At 42.6% G+C, this 18,091-nt stretch overlaps 1 protein-coding gene across 1 annotated transcript; it reads right to left on the minus strand.

The window, feature by feature from the left end:
• Positions 1 to 5,124: 5,124 nt before the first annotated feature.
• On the minus strand, positions 5,125 to 17,922 carry LOC115184452 (CKLF-like MARVEL transmembrane domain-containing protein 7). The gene is made up of 5 exons (XM_029745371.1): positions 17,053 to 17,922; positions 12,939 to 13,115; positions 12,667 to 12,765; positions 6,135 to 6,216; positions 5,125 to 5,781 (listed from the first exon to the last, which is right to left on the minus strand). The coding sequence occupies exons 1-5, from the start codon at positions 17,164 to 17,166 to the stop codon at positions 5,768 to 5,770; spliced, it is 486 nt and encodes a 161-aa protein (XP_029601231.1). The 5' UTR covers positions 17,167 to 17,922; the 3' UTR covers positions 5,125 to 5,767.
• Positions 17,923 to 18,091: the final 169 nt, after the last annotated feature.

Below are 18,091 nucleotides of genomic sequence, written 5' to 3' on the forward strand. Positions count from 1 at the left end.
ATTTCTAAAAAAGAAATGCAATCAGTCAATCAACAGTGAAACAAATGATATGCTGGATTCATCCAGCAGCTGATCTGAAATGTCTTAGGTAATAGAAAGTAATAGGGTAGACATCTATAATACGCCTTTTTTCTAGTATTGGAATAAGACATTAGTATTGAAGCGACTGCTGTTATAATCAGTGACCCCTGACTGACAATTCCCTTACAGGCAAGACATTCCCATCCAAGTACAGTACAATAAGATTTCTCAGGACAAATACTGTAAAAGGTTCATGTTGTTCATGTGGTGTTGTCGATGAAAGAAATGTGATACTAGTGCCCTATTCCTAATCCTATCAGATACACAGTACATTAAATAACTAGGTGTAAGGGTTGAATGTTTGACTTGGAATTGGGCATATACATAGCCCTTATCTAAACCTGTGCCTTAACACTGACTAGTAATATTCATAGATAGCAATATATACTCAATGTTTTATGCCTTCATTTTTGTAATTTAAAAAACATCTATTGTGTCAATAATTCGTCATGCAATAAATGCCATCACTTTTCTGAAGTATTTAGTTTCATGGGATTACTGGTTAAGAGCTTATATCTGTACATATCCTCTGTGCAATATGTCTATAGATCTGTTATTTAGCCCTTGTAGTAATTCTACTGTATCAGAGATCGTAGTGTTGTACAGGTCCAACCCCTCAACCTGCATGTGAATTCAGTTAGTCCACAAGGGGGCACATGTTACTCACGAGACAACCATCAGTAGCTCAACAGGAATTGCGAACCATAATATAAACCGTTTTTAAGGAGTGGTCAACCACAAAGATATTCATAATATGATCATCCCTGAGGTCATTTTTGCTATTCTTAATCCAAAGCCTATCATTTTAATATAAAAAAAGTCAATATCTCCTTTTACTTAATTTTTTCATTTTAGTAATTTAGCAGACGCTCTTACCCAGAACGACTTACAGGAGAAATTAGGGTTAAGTGCCTTGCTCAAGGGCACATTGACAGATTTTTCACTAGAGATTCTGTATTATATGGGTGGGTTGAGACCAAAGTCATGCCATGGATTTTATCCCCAGCTCATGCTTATGTAAATTACCTCCACTAATGAAACTTTGAATAAGATGAATTTATTTCCTCAGCTTATATTGTGAGACAGATAGAGCTCATAGAAAAGCATGTCAGAATAAATGCAGTTGGTGAACATGAAGCTGCTACTTTGGGCTGCTGAAAGTAAACAAATGGGGCCCCAGGGAGAGCAGGGCTGCTGGAGCCAGCACAGTGTGAGTAATGTTCTCCCTACTAGCCTCCCCTCCCATCTCAAACCCAAACAACGTTTCCACAGACATCTCACTTCTTCCACTTCTCCCTCCCTCCCATCCGCCTTTCCTTCTCCCTTCTCAGACTGGACTAGGCTGCCTTCTCCTGACGTGTATGTAGCTGAAACCAAACAGAGCTTTCATGGAGGGTTTGATCAACAATGGACACCATATTGCATGGGGGTAGTGGTACTGATGTCTGATTCTCACACGTCTCTGCTGGCAGGTCTCTCTGTACCAGGCCTCTCTGTGCCAATAGAGTAGGTTGATATCAGACCAGAAAAGTTTGGGCAGCAGCAGTTTAAAATATCAAGAATATCTCCACCATTTACATTAACACATACATAAGCCTGAAACTCGGGAAGACATGATTTTGTCAACAACATAACTGTAATAATACCATCCATCCTCTTTAAAAAATAGTGTACAACCCTTTCCACAGAGGGTTCTACATGTAACCCAAAAGTGGTTCTCCTATGGGGACAGCTGCATAACCTTTTTTCTAAGAGTGTGTACTTTAAAGTGAATTCCCTTGCCTCCACCAGGAATAGTGAGGAGGTACTAATCAGTATTTCCCTGTGTTTAGGCCATGTCCCACCCGGCAACACAGGAATGTCTTGGACCTTTCCCAGGTCATTAATGGAAGTGTATGGACATTTTCATCTGGGAATTTTGTACACTTGAATAGGGGAAGGGGGCTGTTCAACAGTTTGGGGTCACTTAGAAATGTCCTTGTTTTTTTTAAAGAAAAAACAATTTTTTTGTCCATTAAAATCACATCACATTGATCAGAAATACAGTGCAGACATTGTTAATCTTGTAAATGACTATTGTAGCTGGAAACGGCAGATTTTTTATGGAATATAGGCGTACACAGGCCCATTATCAGCAACCATCACTGTGTTCCAATGGCACATTGTGTTAGCTAATCCAAGGTTATAATTTTAAAAGGCTAATTGATCATTAGAAAACCCTTTTGAAATTTTGTTAGTAGAGCTGAAAACTGTTGTTCTCATTAAAGAAGCAATAAAACTGGCCTTTAGATCAGTTGAGTATCTGGAGAATCAGCATTTGTGGGTTCGATTACAGGCTCAAAATGTCCAGAAACAAAGACCTTTCTTCTGAAACTCGTCAGTCTATTCTTGTTCTGAGAAATTAAGGCTATTCCATGGGAGAAATTGCCAAGAAACTAAAGATCTTGTACAACGTTGTCTACTACTCACAGAACAGCGCAAACTGGCTCTAACCAGAATAGAAGGAGTGGGAGGCCCCGATGCATAACTGAGCAAGAGGACAAGTACATTAGATTGTCTAGTTTGAGAAACAGACGCCTCACAAGTCCTCAACTGGCAGCTTCATTAAATAGTACCCGTCTCAACGTCAACAGTGAAGAGGCGACTCCGGGATGCTGGCCTTCTAGACAGAGTTGCAAAGAAAAAGCCATAACTCTGTCCAGTGTCCGTGTTCTTTTTCCCATCTTAATCTTTTATTGGCCAGTCTGAGATATGGCTTTTTCTTTGCAAACTTTTGAACGCTAGTGTATATACACACACAGTATACTATAAGAAACAGTAATGCGCATGTAGGTCAAGGATCCGGTTCTACTATTCATATCTACCACTCAGAGAAAACGCTTTATGTTCAACAACTTCTCAACCAGTGGCGGTCGGTGCCGTTTAAGATGAGGGAGGACGCAATTGTTTTTTATGAGCATGGCCTTTTTTCTATTACAGCATATTGGATGACTGTCATTCATTTTCCATTCACCCAGCTCAATGTAACATCGATAGGTTTAGGCTACTACGTGATACTCTAATGTTCCCTATACCAATCATGAGGCTGCTACATCCTAGCCTATGAATGGAAGTTTACAAAGTACTGTAGGTGCACAGGTCGAGAGAAATTTGAGTAATCAAGGTGACAGACATTGTGCAAGGTGGTATTGAATGTGACAATCTTGCCTGCATCTAGCTGATCTCAGGTGTAATCATTAGTCCAACAGTTGCAAACGAGTTTATATTGGACAACAAAAATTCACAGAATAAATACACCCCTGTTAACACACAAACACAGTTCACTTTCATAGCAGCCACATATAAACCCCATGATCCCTGTGATCGTTGGATAATTCCTTCTCGCATCTACGCTCTCACCTTTTTTCTTTGCTTTTTTAAAAAACTTCTGTGCACAACATAACAGCTGTCTATGACCAGGCGAAAAAACCTTTCCAAGCCAAACCTTCATATCATAACCACTACACACAGCCTACATCGTTGTCACCATATTAGCCAACGTCAAGTCAACATAGCTACTAGAACTCAGTGGTGGAGAAAGTACCCAATTCTCATACTTGAGTAAAAGTAAAGATACTAATTAAGTAAAAGTCAAAGTATTTGGTTTTAAATATACTTAGTTATCAAAAGTAAATGAAATTGCTAAAATATACTTAAGTATCAAAAGTAAAAGTATAAATAATTTCAAATTCCTTATAAAGCAAACCAGACGGCATAATTTTTCATGTTTTTTAAAATTTACTGATAACCAGGGGCATGCTCTAACACTCAGACATAATTTATAAACGAGGCATGTGTTGAGTCAAGTCTGCCAGATCAGAGGCAGTAGGGATGACCAGGGATGTTCTCTTGATAAGTGTGTGAATTGGACAGTTTTCCTGTCCTGCTAAGCATTCAAAATGTAACGAGTACTTTTGGGTGTCAGGGAAAATGTATGGAGTAAAAAGTACATAATTGTCTTTAGGTATGTAGTGAAGTAAAAGTTGTCAAAAAATAGAAATATTAAAGCACAGATACCCCCAAAAAACACTTATTAGTATTTTTACTTAAGTACTTTACACAACTGCTAGAACTAACACATTAGTAAACCTGCTACAATCATGCAGAACAGTGTACAGTTAGCAAGCAGTTTAGCAGTTACACCTGCGGGCCCCAGTGGCAATAAATTAACAAAACCAAAAGCTTACCTTGACTTGGAAGAGTTCCAGTGTTGGATAGCCAGCTAGGTAACGTAGCACCTCTCTGTTTGAGCCGGGTGTTTGAGTAGGCTAAACTAGCTAGCTGCATTCGCTAGCTAAGTAAGTAAAAAAAAAGAAATATAGCTAGCTCACTCTTGCGTCTCCTTTATTTAAGAATTTAATTTTTCAAAACTGCTCAACTATTGTCTTTCTCTTTGAGTCAACTACTCACAGCAGTGCTAGCTAGCTGTAGTTTATGCTTGCAGTACTAGATTCATACTCTTATCCTTTGATTGGGTGGACAACATGTCAGTTCATGCTGCAAGAGCTCTGATAGGTTGGAGGTCTTTCTCCAGAAGTTGAAATAATTACTAATGTAAGTCTATGGAAGGGGGTGAGAACCACAAGCCTCCTATGTTTTGTATTAAAGTCAATGTACCCAGAGGAGGATGGAAACTAGCTGTCCTCCAGCTATACCATGGTGCTACCCTACAGAGTGCTGTTGAGGCTACTGTAGACCTTCATTGCAAAACAGTGTGTTTTAATCAATTTTTGGGGTGACATGAATATATTTATAGTTTTTATCTAAAAAGGATAACTTAATGTTTCACTATTTTTATGAAATTCACTGAGGATGGTCCTCCCCTTCCTCCTCTAAGGAGCCTCCACTGGTCTCAATGTCTTATTTTCAACAAACAAGGATTCAGAGACATGGATGCTGTTGAGTTTCCCTTTTGCTTCAGTCAAACAAAAGCATGTTTGAAATCTAAACCCATATACAAACTCAAACACATCAGATAAAGAAGAGATGTTTAAATACACGTGATAGTGTGAGGCTGTATAAAGGTTGACATTTTTATTGTTATATTCTTCTCATAAGCAGCCTATAATACTGTGACAGACATACAATAGTAAGCGTGAACATAAAAGCACAACATTTTATCATCATAAAAATGTGCTCTCAAATAAATAATGTAAACAGGGGTGGCATTGACATATCTAACTCTAAAAAGCTTCTGGGCAACACTGAAAAACAGCTTATGTCCTCTTGATTTCAAAGCATTCAAATAGCGACCATTCAAGATGGAGGGGTGGTTTGGTCTAGCTCTCAGCCTAGCCCTTAGTTTAAACACTATGGAGGCACTTATATGAAACAAAAGCTGCCTGCTCTTCAAAGCACACACAGGTGACTTCTTATCCCTAACAACTGACCGGTCATCAGGATGGTGTATCTCAAAGAAGGAGAAATTACTTTAAGCTTTCTTTGTAAACTGTACAAAATAGAGTGTTTAACAAAGTTAACTGGCTAACTTGTAACTATCCTGAAGTGAAACCAGTCTCGGGCTAAACTGAAGTTCTGATTGTTTAACGGGCCCCGGGCCAGTTGTTGGGGTAAGAAGTTACTGTCGCACAGCACACTGACAATGAAGTCATCTTGGTACTTCAGGGGAAGAAATGATAGATCCGTTTTACACAGAAGCACCTACAGTTAGAGGAAGAGTGATGGGGAAAGAGGAAACACTAGTTAACCAAAGTTGAGTCAACTAACAACAAAAAGCCCTTCCTAGCCCTTGTAACAGCACTACGTAATAGCCGGCAGCACAGGAAATGGAACGGAAATAACTCCTGATCTGCGTTGCAAAAGAAAGCTCCACTGTAGCAAATATGCAAAGTGATATCATTCACCAGTGTAAAAAGAGGAACTATTTCATGATATGATTACAGGTTAAAATTGAATTCCTTTTCAGTTGAGCGTCTGTCTTTCAAAGGCTCGGTACATGTTGCTAGGCAACTGAGGGAAAACCCAATAAGGATTTCAAAGAATTTCAGACTTACTGGTTGGCTGGGAACCACATGTGACCTTATAGGATGTCCATATGCTGACAGCCAGTAGGAATGTGGCGATGAAGCCAAATGCCTGTAAAGGTCAACAAGAAAGATGCCTCATTATCCCCCTATAAAAACCCTACAGTTGGTCATCTGTCAAGCATTGAGGGGGCAGCTGTAAGTCCCCAAGCTGGTTACTGGGTACAAGTGTAAGAGGAAAAAAACATTTTAGGAGAATGATTAACTGACTTTTTAGATCTCAAAACTGTACTTGACAGGATGGGGTGAACTCCTTAAAGGTGAATGGAAACACTTTAGGAAGTAAAGTTAAGAGATGTATTCCATCCACTAATACTAAACACGTGCATTTAACATAGAAACAGCTAAATTGGGATTTTGATATTGAACAACGTTTATTCGAGTAGCGCCATCTTGAATTGCAATAGTAACGACTGACGCCAATGCTGACACCAGGAGACGCCCTTGTCTCCACTGGACCTGAAAAGTTTCTCACAACTTTGATAGCTTTGTCATTGATACCAGGACAAAAATATTAACCTGTTTGGGATAGGGGGCAGTATTTTCACGGCCGGATAAAAAACGTACCCAATTTAATCTGGTTACTACTCCTGCCCAGAAACTAGAATATGCATATAATTAGTAGATTTGGATAGAAAACACTCTAAAGTTTCTACAACTGTTTGAATGGTGTCTGTGAGTATAACAGAACTCATATGGCAGGCCAAAACCTGAGAAGATTCCATACAGGAAGTGCCCTGTCTGACAATTTGTTGTCCTTCTGTTGCATCTCTATCGACATTACAGCATCTGTGCTGTAACGTGACACTTTCTAAGGCTTCCATTGGCTCTCAGAAGGCGCCAGAAAGTGGAATGACGTCTCTGCAGTCTCTGGGCGAAAAACAGCAGGAGTTTTTGTGAGTGGTCAGGCAGGAAACAATGACACTGGAGTGCGCTTCCACGAGATGACTCCATGTTTTTCTTTCAGTCTTTGAATGAATATAACGTCGCCCGGTTGGAATATTATCGCTATTTTACGAGAAAAATAGCATAAAAATTGATTTTAAACAGCGTTTGACATGCTTCGAAGTACGGTAATGGAATATTTGGAACATTTTTGTCACGAAATGCGCCCGCGTGTCACCCTTCGGATAGTGACCTCAACGCACGAACAAAACGGAGCTATTTCAATATAACTATGGATTATTTCGAACCAAAACAACATTTGTTGTTGAAGTAGAAGTCCTGGGAGTGCATTCTGACGAAGAACAGCAAAGGTAATCCAATTTTTCTTATAGTAATTCTGAGTTTAGTGAGCACCAAACTTGGTGGGTGTCAAATTAGCTAGCCTGTGATGGCCGAGCTATCTACTCAGAATATTGCAAAATGTGCTTTCGACGAAAAGCTATTTTAAAATCTGACACCGCGATTGCATAAAGGAGTTCTGTATCAAAAATTCTTAAAATAATTGTTATGTTTTTTTGGAAACGTTTATCGTGAGTAATTTAGTAAATTCACCGGAAGTTTGCGGTGGGTATGCTAGTTCTGAACATCACATGCTAATGTAAAAAGCTGTTTTTTTTTATATAAATATGAACTTGATTGAACAAAACATGCATGTATTGTATAACATAATGTCCTAGGAGTGTCATCTGATGAAGATCATCAAAGGTTAGTGCTGCATTTAGCTGTGGTTTTTGTGACATATATGCTTGCTTTGAAAATGGCTGTGTGATTATTTTTGGCAGGGTACTCTGCTGACAATCTAATGTTTTGCTTTCGCTGTAAAGCCTTTTTGAAATCGGACAGTGTGGTTAGATTAATGAGAGTCTTGTCTTTAAAATGGTGTAAAATAGTCATATGTTTGAGAAATTGAAGTTATAGCATTTAAGGTATTTGTATTTCGCGCCACGCTCTACCATTGGATATTGGTGAGGCGTTCCGCTAGCGGAACATCTGTCCCTAACAGGTTTTTAAGGCAAGAAACTGTATAGAATGCATTTTTATGTTGGTAATTATAACATTTACATTTTAGAGTATTTTTTTGATTGATAAGATGAGTCTGTGAAATTAAATTAATTTGATAAGAAGCCGAGTAGACAGTCAACCAAGCTGAGGTAACTAGCTAGCTATTTTGTTGATTTAGCTAGCTCTTGTTCTTTTCCATGTTAATGTTGTGTTCACTAACTGTAGAAAATTAAATGCTCATACTGGCAATTTGAAGAGCATTTGTCATTGGCATTAGCTAAGAGCTAAAATCAACTGGCTAGTGTCTGATTCAATTTGCAGCTAGCTAGACAGAGTCAAGGAAGATAGGGGCTGTAGAGACTGGACAACATGCTGCTTAGGCTGCAGACAGGGCCAAGGAAGACAGGGGCTGTAGAGACTGGACAACATGCTGCTTAGGCTGCAGACAGGGCCAAGGAAGACAGGGGCTGTAGAGACTGGACAACATGCTGCTTAGGCTGCAGACAGGGCCAAGGAAGACAGGGGCTGTAGAGACTGGACAACATGCTGCTTAGGCTGCAGACAGGGCCAAGGAAGACAGGGGCTGTAGAGACTGGACAACATGCTGCTTAGGCTGCAGACAGGGCCAAGGAAGACAGGGGCTGTAGAGACTGGACAACATGCTGCTTAGGCTGCAGACAGGGCCAAGGAAGACAGGGGCTGTAGAGACTGGACAACATGCTGCTTAGGCTGCAGACAGGGCCAAGGAAGACAGGGGCTGTAGAGACTGGACAACATGCTGCTTAGGCTGCAGACAGGGCCAAGGAAGACAGGGGCTGTAGAGACTGGACAACATGCTGCTTAGGCTGCAGACAGAGCCAAGGAAGACAGGGGCTGTAGAGACTGGACAACATGCTGCTTAGGCTGCAGACAGGGCCAAGGAAGACAGGGGCTGTAGAGACTGGACAACATGCTGCTTAGGCTGCAGACAGGGCCAAGGAAGACAGGGGCTGTAGAGACTGGACAACATGCTGCTTAGGCTGCAGACAGAGCCAAGGAAGACAGGGGCTGTAGAGACTGGACAACATGCTGCTTAGGCTGCAGACAGGGCCAAGGAAGACAGGGGCTGTAGAGACTGGACAACATGCTGCTTAGGCTGCAGACAGGGCCAAGGAAGACAGGGGCTGTAGAGACTGGACAACATGCTGCTTAGGCTGCAGACAGGGCCAAGGAAGACAGGGGCTGTAGAGACTGGACAACATGCTGCTTAGGCTGCAGACAGGGCCAAGGAAGACAGGGGCTGTAGAGACTGGACAACATGCTGCTTAGGCTGCAGACAGGGCCAAGGAAGACAGGGGCTGTAGAGACTGGACAACATGCTGCTTAGGCTGCAGACAGGGCCAAGGAAGACAGGGGCTGTAGAGACTGGACAACATGCTGCTTAGGCTGCAGACAGGGCCAAGGAAGACAGGGGCTGTAGAGACTGGACAACATGCTGCTTAGGCTGCAGACAGGGCCAAGGAAGACAGGGGCTGTAGAGACTGGACAACATGCTGCTTAGGCTGCAGACAGGGCCAAGGAAGACAGGGGCTGTAGAGACTGGACAACATGCTGCTTAGGCTGCAGACAGGGCCAAGGAAGACAGGGGCTGTAGAGACTGGACAACATGCTACTTAGGCTGCAGACAGGGCCAAGGAAGACAGGGGCTGTAGAGACTGGACAACATGCTGCTTAGGCTGCAGACAGGGCCAAGGAAGACAGGGGCTGTAGAGACTGGACAACATGCTGCTTAGGCTGCAGACAGGGCCAAGGAAGACAGGGGCTGTAGAGACTGGACAACATGCTGCTTAGGCTGCAGACAGGGCCAAGGAAGACAGGGGCTGTAGAGACTGGACAACATGCTGCTTAGGCTGCAGACAGGGCCAAGGAAGACAGGGGCTGTAGAGACTGGACAACATGCTGCTTAGGCTGCAGACAGGGCCAAGGAAGACAGGGGCTGTAGAGACTGGACAACATGCTGCTTAGGCTGCAGACAGGGCCAAGGAAGACAGGGGCTGTAGAGACTGGACAACATGCTGCTTAGGCTGCAGACAGGGCCAAGGAAGACAGGGGCTGTAGAGACTGGACAACATGCTGCTTAGGCTGCAGACAGGGCCAAGGAAGACAGGGGCTGTAGAGACTGGACAACATGCTGCTTAGGCTGCAGACAGGGCCAAGGAAGACAGGGGCTGTAGAGACTGGACAACATGCTGCTTAGGCTGCAGACAGGGCCAAGGAAGACAGGGGCTGTAGAGACTGGACAACATGCTGCTTAGGCTGCAGACAGGGCCAAGGAAGACAGGGGCTGTAGAGACTGGACAACATGCTGCTTAGGCTGCAGACAGGGCCAAGGAAGACAGGGGCTGTAGAGACTGGACAACATGCTGCTTAGGCTGCAGACAGGGCCAAGGAAGACAGGGGCTGTAGAGACTGGACAACATGCTGCTTAGGCTGCAGACAGGGCCAAGGAAGACAGGGGCTGTAGAGACTGGACAACATGCTGCTTAGGCTGCAGACAGGGCCAAGGAAGACAGGGGCTGTAGAGACTGGACAACATGCTGCTTAGGCTGCAGACAGGGCCAAGGAAGACAGGGGCTGTAGAGACTGGACAACATGCTGCTTAGGCTGCAGACAGGGCCAAGGAAGACAGGGGCTGTAGAGACTGGACAACATGCTGCTTAGGCTGCAGACAGGGCCAAGGAAGACAGGGGCTGTAGAGACTGGACAACATGCTGCTTAGGCTGCAGACAGGGCCAAGGAAGACAGGGGCTGTAGAGACTGGACAACATGCTGCTTAGGCTGCAGACAGGGCCAAGGAAGACAGGGGCTGTAGAGACTGGACAACATGCTGCTTAGGCTGCAGACAGGGCCAAGGAAGACAGGGGCTGTAGAGACTGGACAACATGCTGCTTAGGCTGCAGACAGGGCCAAGGAAGACAGGGGCTGTAGAGACTGGACAACATGCTGCTTAGGCTGCAGACAGGGCCAAGGAAGACAGGGGCTGTAGAGACTGGACAACATGCTGCTTAGGCTGCAGACAGGGCCAAGGAAGACAGGGGCTGTAGAGACTGGACAACATGCTGCTTAGGCTGCAGACAGGGCCAAGGAAGACAGGGGCTGTAGAGACTGGACAACATGCTGCTTAGGCTGCAGACAGGGCCAAGGAAGACAGGGGCTGTAGAGACTGGACAACATGCTGCTTAGGCTGCAGACAGGGCCAAGGAAGACAGGGGCTGTAGAGACTGGACAACATGCTGCTTAGGCTGCAGACAGGGCCAAGGGACAACCACACCCTCCCAGCCTAGATGAACTTCATTGTACTGGAGGACAACTCTAGAAATTGTTGGATTTTTTACAGGAAAGACAGAAAGGAGATTATGACGTGGTTTGTTTGTGTTGCACCAGAATGCAAGTAGTTATGCATTGTAGGGGGATCAGTTATTTTAGGTTGTGGTACTCCAGTGAGTGTGACTCATTGCAGACATAGGCACTAACTAGTAAAGGGACTCCTAGTCTTCAGTGACAATCTGAACTACTGGCTGGTCAGTTCTCTTGCATGCTTTTAATTTGTTCCCATTCTGACTCTTCCTGTATAAGGCTATACGCCTAGTGGAATGTATGTGCAGAAGAAATTGAAGTGTGTCAAAGCCAATTATTGTTATAATGTTCCTTATTCTTATCATATTTTGTAATTCCAATTTTCGATGTGACTTGCACTTTGTTTTCAGGCTTGAGTGAGACGATGTATTCCCCTCAGTTTTTTCAATAAAGTTCTTGATTTATTCATATTATATTACTTGTGTATGTCTTTCCTTATCATATGTAAGACTAAATGCCATTTGTAATATGTTTTGGTTCACATTTATGTTTAATATACAATCCATATAAGAAAGTGTTTGATAACAGAACATTCCATAGAATTCTAGAAAAATACCACCGTTCACTAAAACGTCTGGAACTCATTCATAGTAGAACATATTACTATTCTGATTGGCAGTTGTTTGGGGGAAAAAACATAGATTTTCCTATCAGATTTTTCTTAACTGATTACCATTTGATTGATGTGGTACTATTGTATGTAATATAATTTATAAGGGCTGTTTCTCAGCTTTCAAAATATGTATAACATTTTCGGATATGGTTTGAAACCAGCAAATTTTGCTCATTAATGCACGCAGAGTTCATGGTCTTTCAGACAGTTTTCAGATTCAGTCTTTTTTGGGAAATCCTGCCAGTGATGCAGCAATGCCAATATGGTGATTTACAGTTCCAGTTTGCTGGTGTTCTAAAGCCTAGTGTGTCCACTCCCCTTTAATAACCATTTGTCCTGCTTTAAAGTGAATTCCCACACACTCACCACATAACAAACAGAAATAAACTATGGAGAGCTTAGATATAAGGTTCCATTTTTGCAAACAGGGCCTCTAAATTATCTTCAGCTAAATACTGAGATACTAGGATAGATAAAATGAATGAACATTCTTCAGCTCTGGAATGGAGCACCAGAAAACAGGAAAGCATCTGCTATGTTACTCACCGAACCAGCTTCTAGTTCAGACACACCTCCACTCTTAACAGCTGCAACAATAGAGGCAATGAAGACCAGGATGGTCCCAACGCCATAATGCAGTAACTCCTGAAACAATGAATGGTATAGATAAGTGTTGGAACGCGTGTCTGTGGAAAAAGTACAAAAAAAGTTTTAAAAGATTATGCACACTACTGTAAGTCTCTCTGGATAAGAGAGTCTGCTAAATAACTCAAATGTAAATGTGTGTGTATAGGCGTGTCATTTGCAGGGCCACTCACCGTCATTGTCCAGTTGATACAGGGGATCTTACTCTGCAGTCTGAACACGTACATGAGGTAGAAGATGAGGAAGGCTATGAGGAACCATAGCGTCACCACCTCAAAGTACCGAAAGGCTGAGAAATCAGTCCAACCTCGTGCACAGTGTACACACAGGAACGCAATCAGGAGGGCTACCTGCAAACACACAGACAAATAGCAATTTGTTTCCATGTCCCAGTATGTTTCCAACCGTGGAGCATCTTGGCACCACAACACTGCAACTCCTGTGTTAAAAATGTATCTTAGTCTGCAATAGCGGACTGCAATAGCATCGAATAGTCCCCGCGATATGCAACCGTTCAGGGAAGTTAGGAACCAATACACGCAGTCAGTCAGGAAAGCAAAGGCTAGCTTTTTCAAACAGAAATTTGCATCCTGTAGCTCTAACTCCAAAAACTTTTGGGACACTGTAAAGTCCATGGAGAACAAGAGCACCTCCTCCCAGCTGCCCACTGCACTGAGGCTAGGTAACACGGTCACACCGATAAATCCATGATAATCGAAAATTTCAATAAGCAGTTCTCTACGGCTGGCCATGCTTTCCTCCTGGATACCCCAACCCCGGCCAACAGCTCCGCCCCCCCCCGACTAGCATCACCACCCTGGACGGTTCTGACCTAGAATATGTGGACAACTACAAATACCTAGGTGTCTGGCTAGACTGTAAACTCTCCTTCCAGACTCATATTAAACATCTCCAATCCTAAATCAAATCTAGAATCAACTTTCTATTTCGTAACAAAGCCTCCTTCACTCACACCGCCAAACTTACCCTGGTAAAACTGACTATCCTACCGATCCTTGACTTCGGCGATGTCATCTACAAAATAGCTTCCAATACTCTACTCAGCAAACTGGATGCAGTCTATCACAGTGCCATCCGTTTTGTTACCAAAGCGCCTTATACCACCCACCACTGCAACCTGTATGCTCTCGTCGGCTGGCCCTCGCTACATATTCGTCGCCAGACCCACTGGCTCCAGGTCATCTATAAGTCTTTGCTAGGTAAAGCCCCGCCTTATCTCAGCTCACTGGTCACCATAACAACACCCACCCGTAGCACGCGCTCCAGCAGGTATATCTCACTGGTCATCCCCAAAGCCAACACCTCCTTTGGCCGCCGTTCCTTCCAGTTCTCTGCTGCCAGTGACTGGAACGAATTGCAAAAATCGCTGAAGCTGGAGATTTATATTTCCCTCCCTAACTTTAAGCATCAGCTACCTGAGCAGCTAACCGATCACTGCAGCTGTACATAGTCCATCTGTAAATAGCCCACCCAATCTACCTACCTCATCCCCATATTGTTTCTATTTACTTTTCTGCTCTTTTGCTCACCAGTATTTCTACTTGCACATCATCATCTGCTCATCTATCACTTCAGTGTTAATCTGCTAAATTGTAATTACTTCGCTACTATGGCCTATTTATTGCCTACCTCACGCCATTTGCACACACTGTATATAGACTTTCTTTTTTCTATTGTGTTATTGACTGTGCACTTGTTTATTCCATGTGTAACTCTGTGTTGTTGTATGTGTCACACTGCTTTGCTTTATCTTGGCCAGGTCGCAGTTGTAAATGAGAACTTGTTCTCAACTAGCTTACCTGGTTAAATAAAGGTAAAATAAAAAATAAAAAATTCTGGTAACGGTAGGTTGGTCCAGATCCAGAATCTAGTTTTCAACACAACCCAGCTGTCACGATCGTCGTAATAGATGGACCAAGGCGCAGCGGGTACGTGACCGTGTGGCTCAGTTGGTAGAGCATGGTGTTTGCAACGCCAGGGTTGTGGGTTCAATTCCCACGGGGACCAGTACGGAGAAAAAAAATTGATGAAATGGATGCATTCACTACTGTAAGTCGCTCTGGATAAGAGCGTCTGCTAAATGACTAAAATGTAATGCTCATTTTTATTAAACCAAAACAAACACGAAAAACAATAAACTGACGACAAACAGTCTTGTAGGCTCACACAGCAATACAAAGAACAATCTCCCACAAACCCAAAACAAACAGACTCCTAAATATAGGACCTTCAATCAGAGGCAACGATAGACAGCTGCCTCCAATTGAAGGCCCCAATCCCCATTACCTAAACATAGAAATACAATACCCTAGTACAGACATAGAACTAACAACATAGAACTAACCAAAAAACCCCGGACTAATAAATCAAATACCCCTCTACATGAACACATACTCAAACACACCCTGAACCACATAAAACAAATACCCCCTGCCACGTCCTGACCAAACTACAAGAAGAAATAACCCCTTTACTGGTCAGGGCGTGACACCAGCTCTCACATGGCTAATGTTCAAGGTTCACAATTTTCCCGTTCACATGCTGTTAAACATGCTTTATTGCTTCATATTGTAGGGCAGTTGCAGGGTATTTGGAACAACATTGACATTATTAAACCACATGGGATAGGCTGAAAGCCATTAGCAACTAAACACTTCTGTAAACAGGAAATAACACCCATAACCAGCTTCCTCCATTTTTCCTCTGAAACACCACCATCATTCCTGTGACGATGACTATAAATAAGCAAGCCTGTAACAGAAAAGTAGTGAAGATTAAGATGCAAACCACTGTATTCTACTGTGCCAAACACAGATATAAAGAGGGGAGAACAGACAGCGTTCGTTCTCCCCTGATTTCACAACCTTTGTTATGAAGGTGTGATTTCCCTGATTTCACAACCTTTGTTATGAAGGTGTAATAAAGTGTCATTAATTACGAAATTCTGACATTCTGAGAGATAATGATAAGCATTAATTTATTTGAAGGTAGACAGCAATATGACATCACCATACACAGTGGGACAAGTTCCTGCATTACAGAAATCAACAACAACAAAACTCTCATCGCCCAAGACTTTTAATATATCAAACAATTACGTTACATCTCAATCAAAACTGGATGTTGATCTGACTGTGGCCGGTATCACCTGCCCACTTGCCATTTTGCCTCATGGAGAGTTAATGCACAGCTCAATCTTTGGAGGGGGGGGAGGGGGTTTATATAGGCTATTGGTTTCCACTGGTATAGGCCTAATTCAGGTTATAAAGGCTATTGGTTTCCACTGGTATAGGCCTAATTCAGGTTATAAAGGCTATTGGTTTGCACTAGTATAGGCCTAATTCAGGTTATAAAGGCTATTGGTTTCCACTGGTATTGGCCTAATTCAGGTTATAAAGGCTATTGGTTTCCACTGGTATGGGCCTAATTCAGGTTATAAAAGGCTATTGGTTTCCACTGGTATAGGCCTAATTCAGGTTATAAAGGCTATTGGTTTCCACTGGTATAGGCCTAATTCAGGTTATAAAGGCTATTGGTTTCCACTGGTATAGGCCTAATTCAGGTTATAAAGGCTATTGGTTTCCACTGGTATAGGCCTAATTCAGGTTATAAAGGCTATTGGTTTCCACTGGTATAGGCCTAATTCAGGTTATAAAGGCTATTGGTTTCCACTGGTATAGGCCTAATTCAGGTTATAAAGGCTATTGGTTTCCACTAGTATAGGCCTAATTCAGGTTATAAAGGCTATTGGTTTCCACTAGTATAGGCCTAATTCAGGTTATAAAGGCTATTGGTTCCCACTAGTATAGGCCTAATTCAGGTTATAAAGGCTATTGGTTCCCACTAGTATTGGCCTAATTCATGTTTGCATGTTAATGTTTTGTGTAGTAGCCTAGTCGTAGCCTAACCATCAGAGAAAGCCACCTAGTAGACAGTGGTGTAAGGTACTTAAGTAAAAATACTTTTAGCCTTGACTCAAATAATATATTACTGGGCGAATTTCACTTTTACTTGAGTCATTTTCTATTAAGGTATCTTTACTTTTACAACAATTGGGTACTTTTTCCACTTCTGTTACGCACCTCGCTCCCCTTTATCCTCAGTTTTTGAGTGCATTCTCCACATTTTGGATTAAAGATCACGAAGACAGCAGACAGCAGACAGTAAGCAATATAAATACAATCCAACCATTAAAAATAATAACGTTAAAAAATGGTTTAATTCTGTGCAGAACATCAGTATAAATATCTGATCAAAAGCTCTTACCACTTGGGCGATTTTCAGTAATCCTTGTACAGAGCGAGTATAGCCCAAGTTCAAGAAACCTTCGCCCGAAGACGATGTCGTCGTGGTAGTGGTAGTAACAACAGTATGAGACATTTTGATATGTATAAATAAAATACAGTGTAAATAGTCTAGACTACAGTTTATCGTGGCCCAGGAAACACAGACAGCTGCTACTGCTGTGCTCCGTCTACTTCATGGTCGTTACTAGTTACCACAGCCACAAAGTCAGAAACCCCGCCTGTTTCTACAAATCTTCTTAAAATGTGATTTTAAATCTAATCCTAACCCCACTGCTAACCGTATGCCTAACCGTGACCTTAAATTAAGACCAAAAAGCACAATTGCAGGTTATTTTACGATACATTTTTACGATAGCCAATTCAGACTTCGCGGCTGTGGTAACTCGTGGAAACCCTATTTCATTGAGGGTGAGATTCAGTTGGGGTGGAGTTTCCAGTAAACAGTAGCATGTTTCAACTTCAACAGCTACAATGTTGCTTTTACTCAGTGGGCCAGTTCGTTTTGCATGGCCCCGGGTGAGTGGTGAATTTATTTAAGGACCAATGGAATGGACTAAAATGTGTAAAGTCCCCGCACCCGAGACACCGGGTAAAGAAAAACGAACTCGCCCATGGACATAAAATGACTGACTGGAAGAGAAAGTGCTATCAAAACACGTATTGTCCGCAAATCACTCACGCACGATTGGGTCTCATTTCTAGCCGCATGCTACTGGCAGCGTCACCGCGTGTGTTATGGATGTAAATAATGAAGCATTTACAGTCTCCACCTAAATAGTGTTCACATGATGGTTGAAGTTGATTAAGCACGTGGCTATCAATCTGAATATGTTTGAAGTTCATCAAACGTATTCCTACTATTGTTAATGACACTTTAGGCCCTATATTATTGTAGCTTGCACTATAGACCCATACCTATTCGACCTCCTACTCTATCGACAGCTGAATTGTATTTGTCCCAGGTTAATTGAAGCATTTTTCCACCCACAATGCACAAG

This window comes from Salmo trutta, chromosome 3 (assembly GCF_901001165.1).
Source record: "Salmo trutta chromosome 3, fSalTru1.1, whole genome shotgun sequence".
Classification (NCBI taxonomy): Eukaryota; Metazoa; Chordata; class Actinopteri; order Salmoniformes; family Salmonidae; genus Salmo; species Salmo trutta.